Source organism: Dermochelys coriacea, chromosome 1 (genome assembly GCF_009764565.3).
Source record: "Dermochelys coriacea isolate rDerCor1 chromosome 1, rDerCor1.pri.v4, whole genome shotgun sequence".
Classification (NCBI taxonomy): domain Eukaryota; kingdom Metazoa; phylum Chordata; order Testudines; family Dermochelyidae; genus Dermochelys; species Dermochelys coriacea.
In genome coordinates this window covers 244,287,086-244,306,559 of record NC_050068.2, presented here as the reverse complement: position 1 = coordinate 244,306,559, position 19,474 = coordinate 244,287,086, and the positions used below count along the sequence as shown (strand labels likewise).

Here is a 19,474-nt window from a genome sequence, read left to right as displayed (position 1 = left end):
GAGGAGGGCAGAGCTGGTAGCTAAAGTGGCAGATCATTCCCCTCTCGCAGGTGGCCTCCAATCATACCCCCTCACTAACACCTCTTCCTCAAGAAACAAGGGAAATTAACTGCCCAAAAACGGGTTAATGCAGGCCTTGTTTACACTACAGCGCCTTTGCCAGTATAGCTATGCCAGCTAGACTCACCCCTGCTTAGTACCTTCTTCAATTCAAGAAGTGCGTTTCAGATTCTTACTGGCACTGCCAGTCTGACATGCCTTCTCTGGCTTGTCAGATTGGGTTTACACCTGCTGGTGAACCACAGCACCACTCATTAGACTGCTTCCCAGGCTGATGAACCACCTGTGGTTCATTAATTTTATACCAGTGTAACTCTGCTGTTTTCATTGGGGTCGCTCCTTATTTACACTGCTACAAGTGAGGAGAGCATCAAGTGAGGCACTGACTCCAAGCACCCATGTTAAAAAATAGTTGGGATGATCAGCATCCACCAACCACAGCCACTCAGCTGGGCTGCCATTCAGCTGTTTGGCAGCTGGCATGAGACCTTGAGGGAATGGGCAGAGCAGGGACAGAAAGAGGTGGAACGAGGATGGGGTCTCGGAGAAGGAGACAGAGTGGGGCGGGGCCTTGGGGCAGAGTGGGGGTGGAGCACCCACTGGGGAAAAATGTCAGTGCCTATGTGGTATGGCATGCAAGGCTGCGCCTCCGGCCCCTGCAGGCGTGGTTAGCTTCAGTGTACTCACTGAACAGATGCCACTTGGACTCAGTACTTACAGTTCCACCCGGGTCCTCGCCTCCCTCGACTGGTCGAAGGACCCTGGTAGGCAATGGCAGGTGTTCCCTTTGTTGCTCCCCCAGCCATCAGTGTCCCTAGTGTTGGATGCTTCAGACCTAGGCTGGGGAGCCCACCTTGATCCCCTCAGGACACCAGGCCTGTGGTCACAGGAAGAGCTCTCCCTGCATATGAATGTCAGGGAGCTCAGAGTGGTCTGCTTAGCTTACCAAGTGTTTCTTCCCCAGATCACAGGCAAGGTAGTTCAAGTACTGACAGACAAGACCACGGCCATGTTCTACATCAACAAGCAGGGAGGAGCAGGCTCCTCTGCCCTATGTCAGGCCATGTCTACACTACCGGCTAAATCGGCACCGCTGCAATCAATGCAGCGGTGTCAATTTAGCAGGTCTGGTGAAGACATACTAAGTCAATGGCAGAGCGTTCTCCTGTCGACATCTGTACTCCACCTCCCCAAGAGCACCTCCCATCAACATAGCGCAGTGTAGACACCACTGTAAGTCAACCTAAGTTGCGTCAACTTCAGTTCTGTAACTTACGTAACTGAACTAGCGTAACTTAATTCGACTTACAATGTTAGTGTAGACCAGCCCTCAGAAGGCCATCCATCTATGGGACTTCTGCGTGAAGCACTACATCCACCTCAAGGCTTCCCATTTTCCAGGAGCATGGAACACCATGGCAGATCGCCTCAGTAGATCTTTCTCCTCTCATCACGAATGATCCCTTAACCCAGAGGTCACTAGTTCATCTTCCAAAGGTGGGAATCTCCCCAGGTAGACTTGTTCGTGACCAAGCAGAACAGGAAATGCCATCAATTTTGCTCACTGCGCCAGCACAGCCCACACACCTTCCTGCTCCATAGACAGAGCTCCTATTCTATGCATTTCCTCCAGTTCCTCTGGTACACAAGACCCTTCTAAAAATCAAGCGAGACAAGGCGAGAATTATTCTTATAGCCCTGGCATGGCCATACCAACTCTTGTTTGGCACGCTGCTAGACTTATCAGTAGCACCCCTGCTATAGCTCCCACTCCGCCCAGGCCTGATCTCACAAGACCACAGCCGTTGATTCCACCCAAACTTTGGGTCCCTTCATCTGACTGCATACAAGCTCCATGGCTGAACCCAGAGGAGCAAGCCTGTTTGGAACAAGTTTGACAGCCATCCACTAGGGCTACCTACCTCATCAAGTGGAAGCATTTCTCAATATGGTCATCATAATGAGGCCTTTCTCTAACTCGGTCTTCCCTTCAGTCTGTTCTGGACTACTTGCTCCACCTAAAACAACAAGGTCTGGCCCTTGCATCTATCAAGGTACACCTAACAGCAATTTCAGCCTACCACCTGCCAATGGGCAGTAAGCCGGTTTTCTCTCCCAAGATGACAATCCACTTTCTTAAGGGTTTAGAGAGACTTTACCTTCAAGTTCGCCCCCAACCGGCCTTCCTGCCAAAGGTGGTCTCGCAGTTCCATACCAAACCATTTTCCTCACAGTCTTCTTCCCGAAGCTGCACAAGAATTCAGAAGAATTATGGCTTCACTCATTGGATGTTAGGCATGCCCTCGCCTCCTACTTCAAGAGGACTAAACCATTTCACAGATCCACACAACTCTGTGGTAATAGCAGAGAGGATGCAAGGTCTACCGGTTTCAGCCCAGAGAATCTCATCCTCCTGTGGCATGCTACGAGCAGGCGAATGTTCCACTGCTTGCCATTTTGACAGCTCATTCCATGAGAGCTCAGACCCCATTTCAGGCCCAGGTTCCGATCCAAGACATCTGCAGGATCGCAACCTGGTCGTGAGTGCATATCTTTTCATCCCAGTCCACCAACAACGAGGAGTCTGATGGCACCTTAAAGACTAACAGATTTATTTGGACATAAGTTTTCATGGGTAAAAACCCACTTCTTCCATGTATCTGAAGAAGTGGATATTTTATCCACAAAAGCTTATGCCCAAATAAATCTGTTAGTCTTTAAGGCGCCACCAGACTCCTCGCTGTTTTTGTGGATACAGACTAACACAGCTACCCCTCTGATACTTGATCCCACTATACCATCACCTAACAGGCTCGAGATGACACCAAGTTCGGGAGAGCAATGTTACAGAATGCATGTCCATGAACTCTGAGCCCACCTCCTTGGGTACTGCTCATGAGTCATCTAACATGGAATGGACATGAGCAAGTATTCAAGAAAAAACAGCTACTGACCTTCTGTAACTGGTGTTCTTCAAGATGTGTTGCTCACATCCATTCCACAAACCACCCTCCTACCCCAGCACCACATGGTGCTAGAGTGCACTGAGGGAAAAATCGCTGGCAACGGTGCATGTGGTGCACGCACACAGCTAACGTGGAATGGACATGAGTAACGCATCTCAAAGAACAACAGTTACAGAAGGTCAGTAAGCATTTTTTCCCCAGCTCAGTCAGACCATGGAGATGTCCAGGGGCATGCCTCTAACAGCTGGATGGGGACTGATGGAGACTTCGCATTCCTGTGCTTCTCCCTTCTGATCATCTTCACTCTATAAAGTGAACAGTTCAAACTAGGGCCAAGTAAACTGCAAGTGTGTGTCTGGGTTGGCATTTGGGGACCCGTTCACACCTGGCAAAATTATATTATTACCCTTCTATCTCCTCTACCTGCATTATTGCTCATACTTGTCTTTTAGGGACAGATCAGCAGCAGTTCTCTTGTCACTCATCCTTGGATGATTCTGCTCCCCAGCCTGGTCATGGCTGTTGGGTCATTTAGCATGTGACTTCTGGGTTTCCCCTGAGACATCTTCCACTCGGTTCTCCAATAATTCAGTCTGACTCCAGTCTTGTCATTCAGGTTTCTTTATTTGGCAGCAAAGCTATGCTGAGATGATCAGACTCAAGCATATGGTGTAGGTATAGGACATAGCACACATCCAATAAGTTACACAGCAAGCCTCTTTCTTTATATACATTTACTATACATTGCATCACAAATTTTGAGATTGGCTTGGTCACTTTGTAGGAACCAATCCCTGTACAACCAAGCTCTGCCCACGCACTGTCCATGCACGACTGACTCTTTACCTAATCTTATGTTTCAGGCTTATTTTGCCCATTGTAGATGGTTCCCTGGGTGTTCCCCCTTATTTTAGCTAGTACAGACATTCTGCTTCCATCCTGCTGATCCATTTACCACCCTAATCCTGTTTCCCAAGCAATAAGGCCTCACCCATGTCTAGTTACTCATGTCAAGGCAGGCTATTTGCATGAAGTAGCTACGGGGTGTCAGCCTTTCCCTAACACAGTCAAGGAATTGCCAGGCTCCCCGACTTAGAGTTGCCATAGAGCAGCCAAAATTTTTGGTACAAAGTCAGAATTGGCCTCCCTGGGAGTCAGGCTGGCAAAGCCCCATGGAAGGCTATGCAGGCAAAATGAGTGCTAAAGTGGTTTTTGAGGCCTGCCAGTTCTCCCACAGTAGAATTTAAGTTAGTTCATAACAAAGTTTCAGAGCTCAAACAATGTGCACATATCCATAGAAGCCCATAGCACTTTAAACCATTGGAAGAATACTGTATAGTGAGAACTACAGGTTTTCAATCAATATGTACCATGGAGGGAGTGACTCCATTATAGTGGGAGTATATGAAAGGGTTGAACAGGAGGCATCATACAGATGAAGCTCTCTCCCTTTTGCCCTGCAGAACCTAATTTCTTAGCACCAGCACCAAGATTTCCTATTAGAAGTGTAACTTTTCAAAGCAGAGCACGGAGATTAACCCACTCAACTCCCCTTTAAGCTCAATCACACCCTGATCCTGCAAAGGGCAGATCCTTAAAAGAAACGACTAAGGGGGGATATGATAGAGGTCTATAAAATCACGACTGGTGTGGAAAGTAAATAAGGAAGTGTTATTTACTCTTTCTCATAACACAAGAACTAGGGATCACCAAATGAAATTAATAGACAGCAGGTTTAAAACAAACAAGAGGAAGTATTTTGTCACGCAATGCATAGTCAATCTGTAGAACTCCTTGCCAGAGGATGTTGTTAAAGCCAAGACTATAACAGGGTTCAAAAAAGAACTAGATAAGTTCATGGAGGATAGATCCATCTATAGTTATTAGCCAGGATGGGCAGGGATGGTGTCCCTAGACTCTGTTTGCCAGAAGCTGGGAATGGGCGACAGGATGGATCACTTGATGATTACCTGTTCTGTTCATTCCCTCTAGGGCACCTGGCATTGGCCACTATCAGAAGACAGGATACTGGGCTAGATGGACCATTGGTCTGACCCAGCATGGCTGTTCTTATGCCCACATAGAGACTCATTGAAATCACTGGGGCTCAGGATGGGGGGCAATGGGTTGCTGTGTGGATAACTTTGTAGAACTGGGGCCTTAGTGCCCAATCTTGTGAGGTGTTTGGCACCATCAATTAACTTCCACTGAGATTAAGGTGGATGCTCAGCATCTCACAGGAAGGGCCCTTTGCACATGACATGCTAGGATCCTGAGTGAGAAGGATACTATTGAACAATATCACATGCTGGACATTGGCAGAGCTATTGTTTATAAAGATGCTTGTATCAATGCCACAAACTATCCCATGAGCCAAAGCTTTCTGAGATGAGTTTCCTGTAGCCCAACAGCACTTTGACATCTAGCTGAAGACAGCTGAGAATGCAGGCGGGAAGGTATTAGGGGCAGGGTGGATGGGAGAATCTTTTGTTTTAAAAAATTGTATAAAGTAGACACTGAGCCTCAGAAAAGTAAGACAGACAGAAATAAAGAAGATATATTCTCCATGCCCCACACATGTGGCTTTAAAATGTGACCATTTATATGTGACCATTTTATTCAATTATATTATTTTTCAAATGAAAAAAAAAGTTGTATTTTTTTAAACAATACTTTGAGAGGGGAAGGGAGTTTGTTTAACTGAAAGTTTTGTGTGTCCTTTCTGACTGACCTAATAGGAGGGCTGTGTGGTTATCACAATAGCATTCAATCAAGGCCATCCCATCCTGTTAAAACTTGTACTTGTGCAAATGTAGAATAGATTTCTCATGTCCCACCCTGATCCAGGAGAAGATATTGGCCCTGACCAGTAGGAGACATGCAGTACTGTTACAATGCTAGCTTCTCAGATGAGCAACCCAGGGAAACCAGCCCAGCATGAGGTGGTTGGTTTGGCTAGAGGGCATGTTTGTGCTCATTGTATTGTCATCTCTGCCTGTCTTTGGTCTTGTACATTTCAGTTGCCTGCCAAGGCACAAGAATAATGCTCTTGTAAATTTGACTGGCATCATGTTGATATGCAAAGTGGTTTAACCCCACCCTTTTCACAGCTGTGAAAGGCTGTGTATTGCCCCTCATGAAACAGGTTTAAGGCAACCTTTGGGAGAGGAGGAGCTCATTTAAATAATCCCTCTTTCCCTAACCAGCACTTTATGACCCAAACCCATGCCAAAAAATAGTGTAGAAACTGTGTATTCTGCATCCTGGCAGAGTCCTTGGGGAACTGACTAAAGCCCTGATGCTGCAAAGCAGTTAAGCATGTGCGTAGCTCTAAGCCCACGAGTAATCCTATTGGCTTCAATGGGACTACTTCCGTAAAGTGCTTTGCTGGATCAAGGCAGTTATGTTGTGAAAGGTTTACTGTGGGTAAGGAACAATAATGGCCCAATAATATGCAATAGGTTACCTCAGCCAAAAGGAAATTTTACTGTGAAGACAAATAGAGCAAGTTAACCTGTGATTAAATGGATCTTATTCGAATTAATGGTAGAAAACATCCTCTCCCTTTTGGTTTTATGTAGCTCATAAAATAAACTATGAATACTTTGGTTTCTGCCTACTGCAGTACTCAGCATGCTTAGTACGAATTATGAATGCACATTTTGCTGAAAACCTTAACAGGTGGTGGCTAACTCTTTCCCTTTTGAAGTGACATTATTTAAACACACGTCTACAGATGCACATCAGCTTAATCCAAAGTGGAGAATTAAACCAGAGCTGAAAAGATAGGACTTTTGTGCTAACTATACATTTCAATCTCAAATGGCAAACTAAAAAGCTGTCATTCTGTTTTGTTGCGGGGGGGGTTTGGTTGTATTTTCTCACCGAGAATAATGTTATAAACTAATGGGTCTTTTGGAAGTTTGGGGGGGGTTATTACATCCTGCTTATTTAAAATCCAACACTCTTTGCTCCTCCCCTACTGCCATCTCTCAAAAGAAAGGATTTAGGAAGAACACTTTTATACTTCACTTGGACGTTTTGGGCTAGATTTTTATAAAAATGTCCAGGCAAGTCATTTTGGCCAAGCAACACGTACGTGCATCAGAGAAAATGGACTTCATTTCAGACTGAAATAGACCACAAATAAAAGATGAGAGAGCAAGGGAACACATAGATGCCCACGCAAAGTCGTGCCCGCTCTCATGCATATAAATTGCAAGTTGCAATGGGGGAGGTTTAGATTGGATATTAGGAAAAACTTTTTCACTAAGAGGGTGGTGAAACACTGGAATGCGTTACCTAGGGAGGTGGTAGAATCTCCTTCCTTAGAGGTTTTTAAGGTCAGGCTTGACAAAGCCCTGGCTGGGATGATTTAACTGGGACTTGGTCCTGCTTTGAGCAGGGGGTTGGACTAGATGACCTTCTGGGGTCCCTTCCAACCCTGATATTCTATGATTCTATGATTCTATAAATTCTAACGTTCAGAGATTGAGCACCTACAGCTCTACCTAAAATGAACAGGAACTGTAGCTGCTCAGTACCTTTGAAAATCAGGCCAATATTGCGTAAACTATTTTTCTTGTGATTTAAGACGCACAGGTTTTAGTTACTAGCTCATACTTCAAGCTGTTTTGTATATGCTCAATATACACATAGTGCATGCTTAAATTCCATTGAAGTCAACATGTGTGTTTGCACCTGCTTGAAATTTCTGTGTGTTTTATTGCACACCCCATTCCTTCTTTTCACATGTGAAGATGACAACCTTTTGAAAATCTAGCCCTAAGGAATTTTTACTTTATGGGGACTCATGCAATAGTTTTCTAATGTAGAGTTTTCTTTCATGTACACTTAAACGGAGCAGCAAAATGAAAAATTGCTTGGTCTAAAATAGTGTTTTAATGTGGCAAAGCTGCATAAGGTGATCTTTATAACTTTGTGGAAAACTTCCTAGCCATGTTTATACTGACTTGCTGAAAACTTCTTTCTTCTGGGAAATTTGCCCCAGCAGCATCCTCTATGAAAGTTACAGCTTCTACAAATTTATTACTATAGAAATCTCTTTGCCTGAAGTGGTTGCCATGCTGCTTTCTCCTTCTATCATGGGGGAGTTATTTGCATTGACTGTTGTTCATATGGTTTTTATTTCTGTACCTGTGTTTGTATCAGTTATGCATATCTTATTTTTAAAAAGCCCACTAATTAGAAATGTTTAAAAATTAAATTCACACTTTTAAGCAGCTGGATGTATGTCTGTAGTACAGTATTTTGAAAAAAATGATTGGAGAAGTCTTTCCAAAAGAAAATGTATGTACATGTCTATTTTATATAAAAGTGACCAAACAAATTACTGTGTCTGGTTTTGTTCTATCAGGTGTGGGGTTTGCCTACGTCCTTCGATAAACCACCAATGGATTTTTTTATTTAGGATCACGTTCTACCCCCTCACTCTGCTGAGTAGCACCTTACTGCACAAATAGTACTATTAACTTCAATGGGACTGCTTATAGAGGAGGGTGCTCTTCAGTAGAAGTCTCAGAATCTGGTCCATAATAAATAGCAAATGGGACAACAATCAAAGGCTGCATGTGGGAAAATGGCAACAGCTGGTATGTACTTAAGCAATATCAACAATTAATCTGTTAATAAACACATTAGCGTACCGTGACAGGTTATATGTATTAGGAGATACCTGGAGGAAATGTATCCGATTGGCTTAGGGCTACAGAATAGAAAGAAAAAGAGATGGAGGAGGGAAAAACAGGAAATAGGGATGAGATGATGAAATCTCATCTCATCTAAACTTCTTGCCTGAGGTTGTCAGCTTTTCAGAGCAATGACCATGCCATTGCATATGTTTTTAGAGCACCTAGCACTATGGGACCCCATCGCCTCTGGGCACTTTCACAATACAGGTGTTAATAGGCATCTTTGCTGAAAGCCTATTTCCAGTCAGCCCGAAAATCTAAAGCCATGTGCACAAGCTATTCTGTGTTCTGCCCTCATTGTGTGTGTGAATCCCCTTTAGGGAACTTGCATGTGAATTATGAAGTTGGACTGTACCCCTTAACATTCTTCAGTCCTTAGGTGGCAAAATATTTATTAATGAAGCTTGTTAGCTAAACCACTCAAGAGGTCAACATTGTGCCTACAGACCTTCCTGGCACACTGTGCAGTACTAAACTTCCGAGAAACATGGTCCAGATCCTCCCAAGTGGATCCATGTGTGGCTTTCCCCCTTCAGCACAGGAGTGTCTTCCCACTGTTGTCTGACGGGTCTGAGGCTCCATAGACTTCAGATGGCAAAACCAGAGTGGGAGGATGTTGAACAGGGCACAGAGCTGTTTCACTTCCCTTTGTATCCCCTTCATGGCTACTGCAGAGCAGCCACTGATGAACCCATCCAGTGGTGTTGCTGCTTCTGCTGATGTCATACAACCACAGATGGAAGGGCTTCAGGGGAGCACTAAAGCAACAGCCATCTTGTCAGGATTGCTCCTGTCCCTTCACACAGATCTGCTGGGCTGAGGGACACGGCCTCCAAAATCCACAGCCCCCTTAACTCCTCCCACCAAAGGGGACACTTCCAGGTAAAACTCCACAAGAGTAAATTCTGAGAATTTTTCCACAGAATGTTCAAGCTCCATGTGCAAGTCTAAATATATAATTCCTACTCTGCTGAGTGGTAGCAGATGTTGGGGCCTTGTAGTTTGACTTCCTGTTGGAGACATCAGTGATGTGGAGTCTAGGTACATTTTTAACGCAGTTTATTTTATGCTAACTACATCAGTCCTGGAACATAGATGCTCACAGACAGTATGCACACAAACTCTCCTTTCAAGAATCTCAGCCCAAATGTGAATGCCCAGTTCCCAGAGAAGGACTCTCTCCCCAAAATTGGCTCCAGTTAGAGATTAAGGCAGACAGCAAAACTCCCTTGCTGCTTGCCATAGCCCACCTAAGAAGAAACTGCATCACAAAACTAACAATTCACACATTTCCTCAACAATTGTACACTGCTCACATGCTAAGGCACACATGTATAACAGCATTCCCTGGTGACTGCTGCCATAACTAATAGGCCACTTTCTCCTCCCCCTTTACTCATGTTGAAGTAGTACCTTAGTCTGCAAGTACCCTAGTGAAATCAAGGATACTATTTAGCAGGAGGGGGGAGAATGGTAGCAGAATCCAGCCCATTTAGTGCAGAATATATTTTCTTTGTCCTTTAAACACTTATTGTAAGACAGACTAGCATTTCAAAAACCCCTATTTTTACAACTCCTCTTTGTAAAGGTGCCTCAGCACATAAACTAGGGGAGCCAAAGGCTTCCAGGATGGGTAAGCCAATGCTAGGAGGCACATGTTATTTCTGGATAATGAGCTACACGTGTGCCTGTATGCTGACTAATCTATACTAATTTCTAGATTTACTGTGCACAACTGTATACAGATAATATCTGAAGCCCAGGACACTGCAGTTAGGTCTGTTATTTGTTGCTGCCCCGAAGCTATTATCCAAAACAGAGAATTGACTCACCCACACCTGCACAATATATTATTTTCTTTCTACATACACTGTTGCTTAAGGCATGAGATTATTATCTCGCAACTGTAATTGTTCTGACGTGGGCAGATAAAATACAGCCCGTATTTCCATAGCCTGGAAAGTTTACTCAGAGCCTGAGATAATAGGTCCTGAGTAGAACTGGTAGAACTAACTACCAGATTCTCCCAAGGGTTGGTTGGGTATGATGGAATCCAGATCCAAACCATGCCTGCTCTTGATTTATTTAACACAAATCAAAGCCAGCTGTAGCATTCTCTCTGTGTCTGCCGAAGCAATGCATTTTTAATCTGCAGTTACCCAGAGGGGTGACAAGATGGGATTTTCAAATAAGGAAACAGCATTGTAAATCTCACAGACTGAAATGAATTAGGAACTAGAAATCTGAAAATGGCCCAGGATGGAAACTGAATCAACTTTCTGACTCCACCAAATCTGTGGGGGAGGTGTCAGGGTCATACTGTGGTGTTGACACGTGGGTTGTCTCTGTGGAACAACCAGGGACAAGATGTTAATAAACCCGCTGTTCACTGTTATAACTGTTAAATAGTTTAGTGTAGTTTGCAGTTTATGTTATCACTGGCTTATTTCGACTGTAACAGCCTGTCATTCCAAATCTAGTAATCTTTTTATTACATACACAAAAATAGATTTAAAGCTTTTGCAATGTATTAAGTAAGGCTTTCATTTTAATACTATCCCCTAGTCCCTTTAGTCAGTAGTGTCTTTGCAGGGGAACACCCCCCCCACCCCTGCTTTGAGAGGTTTTTAGATGGTATTAAAGATGTCCTTTAATCATGTACACTTCATGCATTATCTGGCCTTTTATGGGGAGGAAATAGAAAAAGTTAGTTGCGCTGGCCTGGAGCTGATGTGTCTTTAAGCCAAAATGAAGCAAATGCACACAAGGGGAGGGAAAAGAATAGCAAAATTAGAAAGTGCAGTGTCTGTGTCTTATGCTTTCACTTGCAGCATCACTGCTGGAGACACACAGGCCCCGCACACAATCTTATCAGCACGGCAGACCTGGAAGGCTTTTATCAGTATTGGGCTGTTTAAGGCATTACCTTGAATGCCTTTCTGGCCACAGGGTCACAACAGAGCTTCAAAGGTTGTCTTGGCCAGGTAAACCAGCCTCTTCTTAGACAGAAGACAAAAGGACCAAGATAGGAAAGAGAAGAAATAAGTTATCGAAGGAAAACAACATCAGGGAAAGTCTATGACCTATGGCTCACATCCTGGATGTTGTTCAGAATTTAGCTGAAGCCAGTGGAGATGGTGGTATTAGCTGGTTCTCTCTTGCTGGCCTGGTCTGCTGAGGATGCCTTTCATGATCAGAATAATGAAGGCCCAAGGGTGTCATGGTGGATTCTGGTGTTCCAGGAGACTGTGCATGTGGTAAAACTTGCCTCTTCCAGCCCACACGGATAAACAGTGTCCAAAAAAGGAGGAGACAACCTCGGCCCATTAAAAGGAACCAGTCAAACTACATTTTGCTGACTTTAAACATTTCTTCCCATTTCTAGAACTGTTCAGCTTATTTGTTACTCCAGCCAATGACTTCAGCAGGGGCCTTGAATAGCCCTTATCACAAGTTCTTCTAACTTGAACAATCTAGATTGCCCCAGTCTGATTGTTTCCAACATTCACTGACTTTCATAAACAATGCCATGGAAGCCGAGTTGGCTTTTTGTTACCCCAATCACTTTAGGGCACAGGCGTCTGCACAACAACAGCAGATAGACACCCACATAAAATTATAGGGCCAGATCTTCAGCAGGTGTAAACTGGCATAGCTCCATTAACTTATCAGAGTGGAGGGAAGTTACTAGTGATCAGTCTTGGAACCATTCTTACTCCATGTTTTTATTAATGACTATTTTGCTAACGAAATTTGCAGATGACACTAAGTTGGGGGGGCATCATCCAAACAGAAGAGAAGCAGAACATTACACTGGAAGAGCTGGTTGGCCTGGAAGACTGGAGTGACAGAAATGGGCTGAAATGCAATAATACAAATTACAAGGTCTTTTGGGCTCTAATAATAATAATTTCTCCTACAAGCTGAGGATTCACGTTGACAGTGACAGGAGGAGGAGAGAGACCTAGGGGTGTGGGATGATCACAGGATGATTCTGAGCTACCTATGCAATGCGGTTGTGAAAAAGGCAAATTTGATCCTAGGATGTATCAGGCGAGGCATTTCCAATAGTGAAGTATTAATGCCATTGTGCAAGGTACTGGTAAGACCTCATCAGGCATCCTGTGTACAATTCTGGTCACCCATGTTCAACGATGAATTTAAACTGGAGGAGATGCAGAGAAGAGCTATTATAATGATCAGGGGAACGGAGGGCCTGTCTTATGAGAGGAGACTGGAAGAGCTTGGCTTGTTTAGTCTAGCAAAAAGCAAGCTGAGAGTGGATATCAATAAATTAGGGTGCTAAATACCAGGGAGGGTGAAGAGCTATTTAAGCTAAGGGCCAAATGAGAACAAGTGGATCTAAGCTGGCCATGAACAAATCCAGGATGGACATTAGATGAGGTTTCTAAGGCTGAGGAGCTGGAACAGCCTTCCAATAGGCATTCTGGGAGTAAACAACTCAGTTTTAAGAGCAAGCTGGACAAATTTATGAGTGCAGTTGTCTGATGGTGGTGCCTCTGATGGTAGGGAGCAGGGCTCAATAGCCCTGTGGCTCACTATTATGTTTTGTAGCTCACACTTCAGGGTTTCAGCCAGCCACCATCCACGAGAGAAAGGGATTTTTCCCCTGGGTATTCTGGGAGGGTTTTTAAAAAAATCTCCTTCCTCTGACAGCACAGGGATGGCCATGGTTGGAGGTGGGACGGAGGGTGGTGAGGAGGAAGGGAGGGAGGGCCAGGGCTCCAGATGGTAGCGAGCAGTCTCTCTCTCTCAGGTGCTTGGCTGGTTGGTTCTTGCTAGGGTGACCATATTTGCCTGTACTGAATATGGGACACCTGGTAAAATTACTCGTATTCAAGTGAGTTCAGAGGCAATCAATCGTACAAACGTTCAAATTAACATCAAGTTGACTGAGCCCCTGTTAAAAAGAAATACTGTGTAGTTGGATTCTTTTTATTTACCTTCTTCTCTTTAAGTGTTTACAGTTCACATGGGGAGGGGTGACTGACACGGACACACACACACCCACAAGCATGGGGAGAGGTGACAGAGAGGTGGCTCAGCAGAGGAGGGTGCCTAAGGGATGGAGCAGTGCCACGCTCCCTGGGAGCAGAACCCAGGGTGGGATGGGGGAGAGGCAGGTGAAGAGGGTTCTAAGCCCCTGCCCTGGGGGCTGCTGCAGAGCCTGCAGGTTTGGGACGTGAACAGGCTGGAAATCACTTCCCCCCTTCCACTCCAGAGCTTAGTTGAGGGGCAGAAAGGCTTCTCCATGCCAGCGCTGTGCGGGGCTTTGGCACATGCAGTGCTTGGCTCCCGCAGCCAGTGACCCAGGCCAAAAGGTCTTGGGCTTTCCCCGTGCACCGGCCCAGCCAGAGGCAGTGGGGGAAGGAAGGAGCCTGACAGGCAGGCTGTTGGTGCGCTGAGTGCTCTGACCAGGGGCTGGTTCTCTGCACAGTGCTGGGAGTGGGACACTTCCCACCAGGGGAGTTATGGAGGAGCAATGGGGCTGGGAGAGGAGCCAAGGGGCAAAGCAGAGAGAGGTCAGCGAGAGGGGGAGCATGTAAAGGGCCGATGGATGAGCAGCAGTGGTAACATGTAAGCTGTCACTGCGGCCCCTTGGCACCTGCCCACACTCACCAGCCACCGCAGCTCACAGCCAGTGCCAGCCAGAAACTGGATGGGGCCCTGCTAGCCGAGAGCTGGTATGCAGTGGGGGCTGCGCAGACAGCAGAGGGAGTGGCCAGATCTGCACACTGCATCTTCGCCCCGCCACAAACCTCGCACACCCACCCCCATCGTCAGCCACTGGACCCCATCACTCACCACTGGTGGGCGAGTGGCTGGCGAGCAGGGATTTGGCCAGCAGCAGGACCCGCCAGTACTGAGGGAGGGAGACAGAAAATACCAGACTATTTGTTTTTAATAAATAGTCTGGACACCTGCAGGAGGGCTTAAATACGGGCATCTGGTCACCCTAATTCTTGCTCACATGCTCAGGGTCTAACTGAAAGTCATAGATGGGATTGGGAAGGAATTTTCCCCCAGGTCAGATTGGCAGGGACCGTGGAGTGTTTTCACCTCCTTCTGCAGCATGTGGGTGCGAATCACTTGCCAGGATTATCTGGGTACATCTCCCTTAATCATTTCCCTGCCATTGCGGGGGTCTTGGCCACTGATGCACCTCGGTCCCTCCTATTCTCTGCCTGTGGCACATCATACTCTCATCTCCTGTCGGGCTGTAATACTTTGGTCTCATTTCAGGTGCTGGGTTTTGCATTGGTGCTGGATGATATTGTTGGCCTGTGCTAGATAGGAGGTCAGAGTAGATGAGCTACTGGTCCCGTCTGGCTTTAAGCTTTTTGACTATATGATTTAAATCGAGCTGTTTAGGACTTACACTTGATGCAGATTAGGCCCAGAGTGTTACTCTGCTTCATGAGTGGAGAGGAGGTGAGGGGTTGAAAGGGTTTGCATCTCTTTTCTTTGCTTGCTGCTTCTGCTTCTCAAGACTCACATGGGAGGAGGTGAATGCCTAGAGACAGGCAGCATGGTGAGGCTACCTGGCAATCCTGATTGGCATCTTCCTCCCCCTTCAGTCCAATTGAAACCAGTGGAAGATGGGTATAGTGAAGACCAGCTGAGGTGAAGATGAGACTCTGATGACAGCCTCCCAGACTCTGCAATGGGAGTTAGAAGCCTCAATATCTTTGAGGATCTGGGGGTGATGATGTTTCTACAGCAGTAGCACCCAGAGGACCAAGGTGTGTCAGGCTGGATGCTACACAAACACATAACAAGACCAGTCCCTGCTCTACATGCCTCTGTTTCCCCTGCAAAAGGTGGATAGTTATGCCCACCTTTATACAACCCTTAATGATTGTGTCATGAACAGGTAAGTTGTGTAAAAAGATTAGTTTTCAAAAAAGACCATTTCCGGTTCTCCAAGAAGGGTGAGCTAAAGCCACCACGATGCCTTCAGACCTCTCAGGTAACTGTGAGTAAAGGAGGCAACCTCATTAGAAAGTGCCATGCTCCCATTCTGCATCACTGCCCCAAACCCCTTCCCGCTGAGCGAATGGTGACTAGCGTCATAACGGGATTAGGGAGCTAAATTATTTCTCAGTCAGCTACTTAGCATGAAAAGGTAAAGAATGGGCATATTTCAAAATAGGAAGGCTAGAGCCTGGGGGTGATAATGACAGGGAGAGAGAAAGGGGGACCTATGCAGAAAGCAGTCACTATCACTTACAGTGCAATCTCTGTAGAGGGGCATAGATCCTGCAGGAGTATTCTGCTACTGCTGCTGGGGTCACTTATTCAATAGGGCTCCCCATGAGGCCTAATGGAGAGGAAGAAAGGGAGGAAAAGGGGGCAGGCCTGAGAGAGGAGGATGGGGTCAAGACAGAAATTGATTGGGACTCTCTCTACAGGTGGCTGATTTGCAGCCCTGTGACTCCACCTGCTGAGGCTGATTCACCCACTTCCCCCCCCCATCTATTAAGGAATCCTGGCCTTAGAACTGCAGCTGTGGGAAGGTTTGGCCTTTTTATAGGGGGTAGTGAAAAGCAAAGCAGTATAGAGGGGAAAGACTGGTTGTGTTAGAGTCTCTTCTTTGAACATCCTGCTCCTCTTTGGTTTTTGCTGGCTGGGGGTGGTAACTTGGCTTTAGTGTACTTTCAGGTGGCTATGGGAGCGTCTGTGCAATTCCTCCTGTTTGTCTTTCTCTTCACTCAATGTGGTAAGTGAGTCCCTCCTTGTTCCAGCTCAAGGGTATGAAAGCAGAGACTGTAAGAAGCCTTGGTGCTGGGCTATGCAGAGCTTTGCCTGGGAGGCTGGGCTGGAATTCTCATTGAGCACTTTCATAAGGCCATAATGGAGTTGAAGGACTTTAGAGGGTTACTTTCCTCAATCTAGAGAAGAGGAAAGAACCCCAAGCCCCTCTGTATAGAGCAATTTATGTCTCAACACAGGCTTGCGCCATGTGACTTTACAATGTGTGAGCCAAGCTCCAAACCAAGTGAGAAACTTGGTCAAAGCTCAAAGTTTGTGCTACCAAATGGCAGACCATGAAGCAAACACCACTTAAAAATCATCTCTGGTTGGCTTGCTTCATAAATATTCTCCTTATATTTTTGTCTCTTGGTGGCTGATATCCGTGATGAAATGTAGTCAAGTTTAATAGGAATGGACTGTATAGTGTGTGTCTTCTTGGCATCTCAACCACGTCAGTCCCTGATCGCCCCATGCAGTGGTTAACTAGAGCAGGGGTTCCCAAACTTCATTGCATTGCAACCCCCTTCTGACCACAAAAATTACTATGTGACCCTGGGAGGGGGGACCAAAGTCTGAGCTTGCTTGAGCCCTGCTGGCCTGGGTGGCAGGGCCAAAGCCCCAAGGGCTTCAGCCCCAGGCAAGGGGCCTGTGACCTGAAGCCCTCAGGCTTTGGCTTTAGCCCTGAGTGGTGGGGCTTGGGTTTCAACTCTAGCCTGGGCTCCAGTAACTTTAAGCCAGCCCAAGAGACCCCATTAAAATGGGGCTGTGACCCACTTTGGGGTCCTGACCCACAGTTAGAGAACCACTGAACTAGAGAAATTCTGCAGATCAATTATATAAACTGCTGTAACTTGAGTAGGAGCAGCTATTACCCCTTCCCTGTACTGCTTATCTGCTACAGCACCTGTTCGTTTTTCTTCCTTCTTCAGGAGACATCCCCAGTCAAGCTAAACTGTAATGTGGCTTTGCAGATGTGATCAAATGATGACAAATAGGCTGAGTCCACTAAACTCACTTAAACTGGTGACCTAAGAAAGCTCTGAACAAGCTGTGTCTCAGAGCAATGTTCCCCAGCTGATATTGTTTGTGTTCCTAAAGCCTTCCTATGTGTCCTCCTTTATTAGTTAAAATTCTAATGAATATATGCTTTGACCCCCAAGACCTTCACTAGATTATAAGGGACTCTTCTTTCCAGAAATGCTTATGGGGGAGAGGGGTAAAATGATGCATCTTGGAAGCACAGTAAATTCTCCGGAGCAGAAGATGTCAGGAAGGTAACATTGCACAGGGGAATCCTGTGGCCCTCAAAGCAACTTATAAAATGTTTTTCACATGATGATCACAATAAATAAACTTGGAAGGATTAGATTATCAGTGGATGTCAGTTTCATTGTACACACACATGATAGATATTTCCATCAATTTAAATTTACAGATAGGCAAAATAAAAAAAATGCTCTTTGAGAATTGAGTTTGATTTGATATTTACTTTGTATATTTTTGACATGGGATGATGCCAGTTTGTGGCTTTTAATGGTTATAAGGCTTTAGTTTTTGAATCTTGATGTCTACTGTCCTCAATTATCTGAATCCCCTGAAAATTTTGGGAAGCTGAAAAATTTAAATGGATAAAAATAAACATTTTCTGTTGAAATAAAAAAATCAAATTTGGCCAACCCTGGCTGGAAGTGATAGTCTCACAGCTAATTATAGCTAGTTCTCTGCTATTCCTTCCACTCCATTATGGTGCTTGCTGTTCTTCCCTTGTTAGCATTGCCTCTCTTTCATGAGAGATGATCACTGATTTAGGTGGGAAGCCTATATATTTTCCACTGCTTACAACAGTCCTGACATCTTGCTAAGACAACAGTGCGTTTAGGCATATGCATCCAGGAGTCCCTTGTCTAAACATCCAACCCACCAAGCATGGGCCTAATTATAAATAAGAGGGATTTACCCCAATCAGAAGACTTTGAATGCTACTTCCTCTTTCTGGAGTCCTTCAGGACCTTTAGACTAATGGTGGAAGGGAGCGGAAAACATTTTTCTGGAGACTCAGTGGTAACAAAATTCAGTTTAAAAGCAAGGAGAAAATATTTGCTATGCTCTGGGTGGGGACTCTAGCTTCTTTCTCTGTAGAAAACATTGAAGTAAGACTTCTGTGGAAATGCTGATTTCCCAACTATTTACCATCCTAGTCTCAATTCCACAGGACAAGTTCTCTATATGGCTCACCATGAAAGTCATAGATGAGGAAATGTGGGGCTTTAATTTGGTTTGAACTCCTACAAAGCTTTCTAAAACCTCAATGGTGTGACTGTTCATTTCTGATGCCAATGGTGATTAGCCAAATTAAAGAATGAGCAAACAAAACCCCTTCAGGTTTGTGTGGAACCAAGATAAATATGGGATCTCCAGTGGGTAACATTCATCCACATTGCAGGGCAGTGTTAGGGCTAAAGGAATATAGAACCCTGTTCCATAGCATCAGCTTGTGAAAGAGCTGGTGACCTTTAGTAACTAGATTCTGATCTCTGATGGACCAGTATTGATTGGGAATGACTTCCAAGGAGTTGCTTCAGGTTTATGCCAGTGTAAATGAGATCAGAATCCAGCCTTTTATGTATGTATAAGCACAAAGCTATGGCAACCTGGCATTCTGTCTAGGCTAGAACTGAACAAATGGCCAGTACTTTTTAGGTATCGCTTTGTGTGTTCCATTTGTGATGTTGGTGGGGAAATTCCACCTGTCAGGTGTTTCTATGGGAAGTGTGTTGGCCTTGAACTAATGATGTAGTGCTTACAGCCCACTCAGGTGCAGGAACAGACCAGCTGAGTGGTGCAGAAGAATTGCTGTTGTCCCATCAGGGGAGGAGCCAGAATGCTGAAGATCTGTCTGTCTCTGAACCATCGAGCCTGGGGATACGAGACCCTGGTATGAAGAGTTACCATCCAATAGCT

General features: G+C 45.3%; 1 protein-coding gene across 7 annotated transcripts in view; it reads left to right on the top strand.

Annotated features, from left to right (window-relative positions):
- Positions 1–16,264: 16,264 nt before the first annotated feature.
- Positions 16,265–19,474, top strand: part of OVCH1 (ovochymase 1) — a 56,118-nt gene continuing 52,908 nt past the window's right edge. For 5 of the 7 annotated variants that reach the window (XR_006282503.1, XM_043518029.1, XM_038369611.2 and 2 more), the window contains exons 1-2: positions 16,266–16,478; positions 19,320–19,448. Coding sequence is in view for 6 of the 7 variants with exons in the window: in XM_043518029.1 (XP_043373964.1) it covers positions 16,427–16,478; positions 19,320–19,448 (181 nt within the window). In the remaining variant the exon portion in view is untranslated. Of the gene's footprint in view, positions 16,479–19,319; positions 19,449–19,474 lie in introns of all 7 variants that reach the window. The other 2 variants (XM_043518048.1, XM_043518038.1) reach the window with 2 other exon arrangements.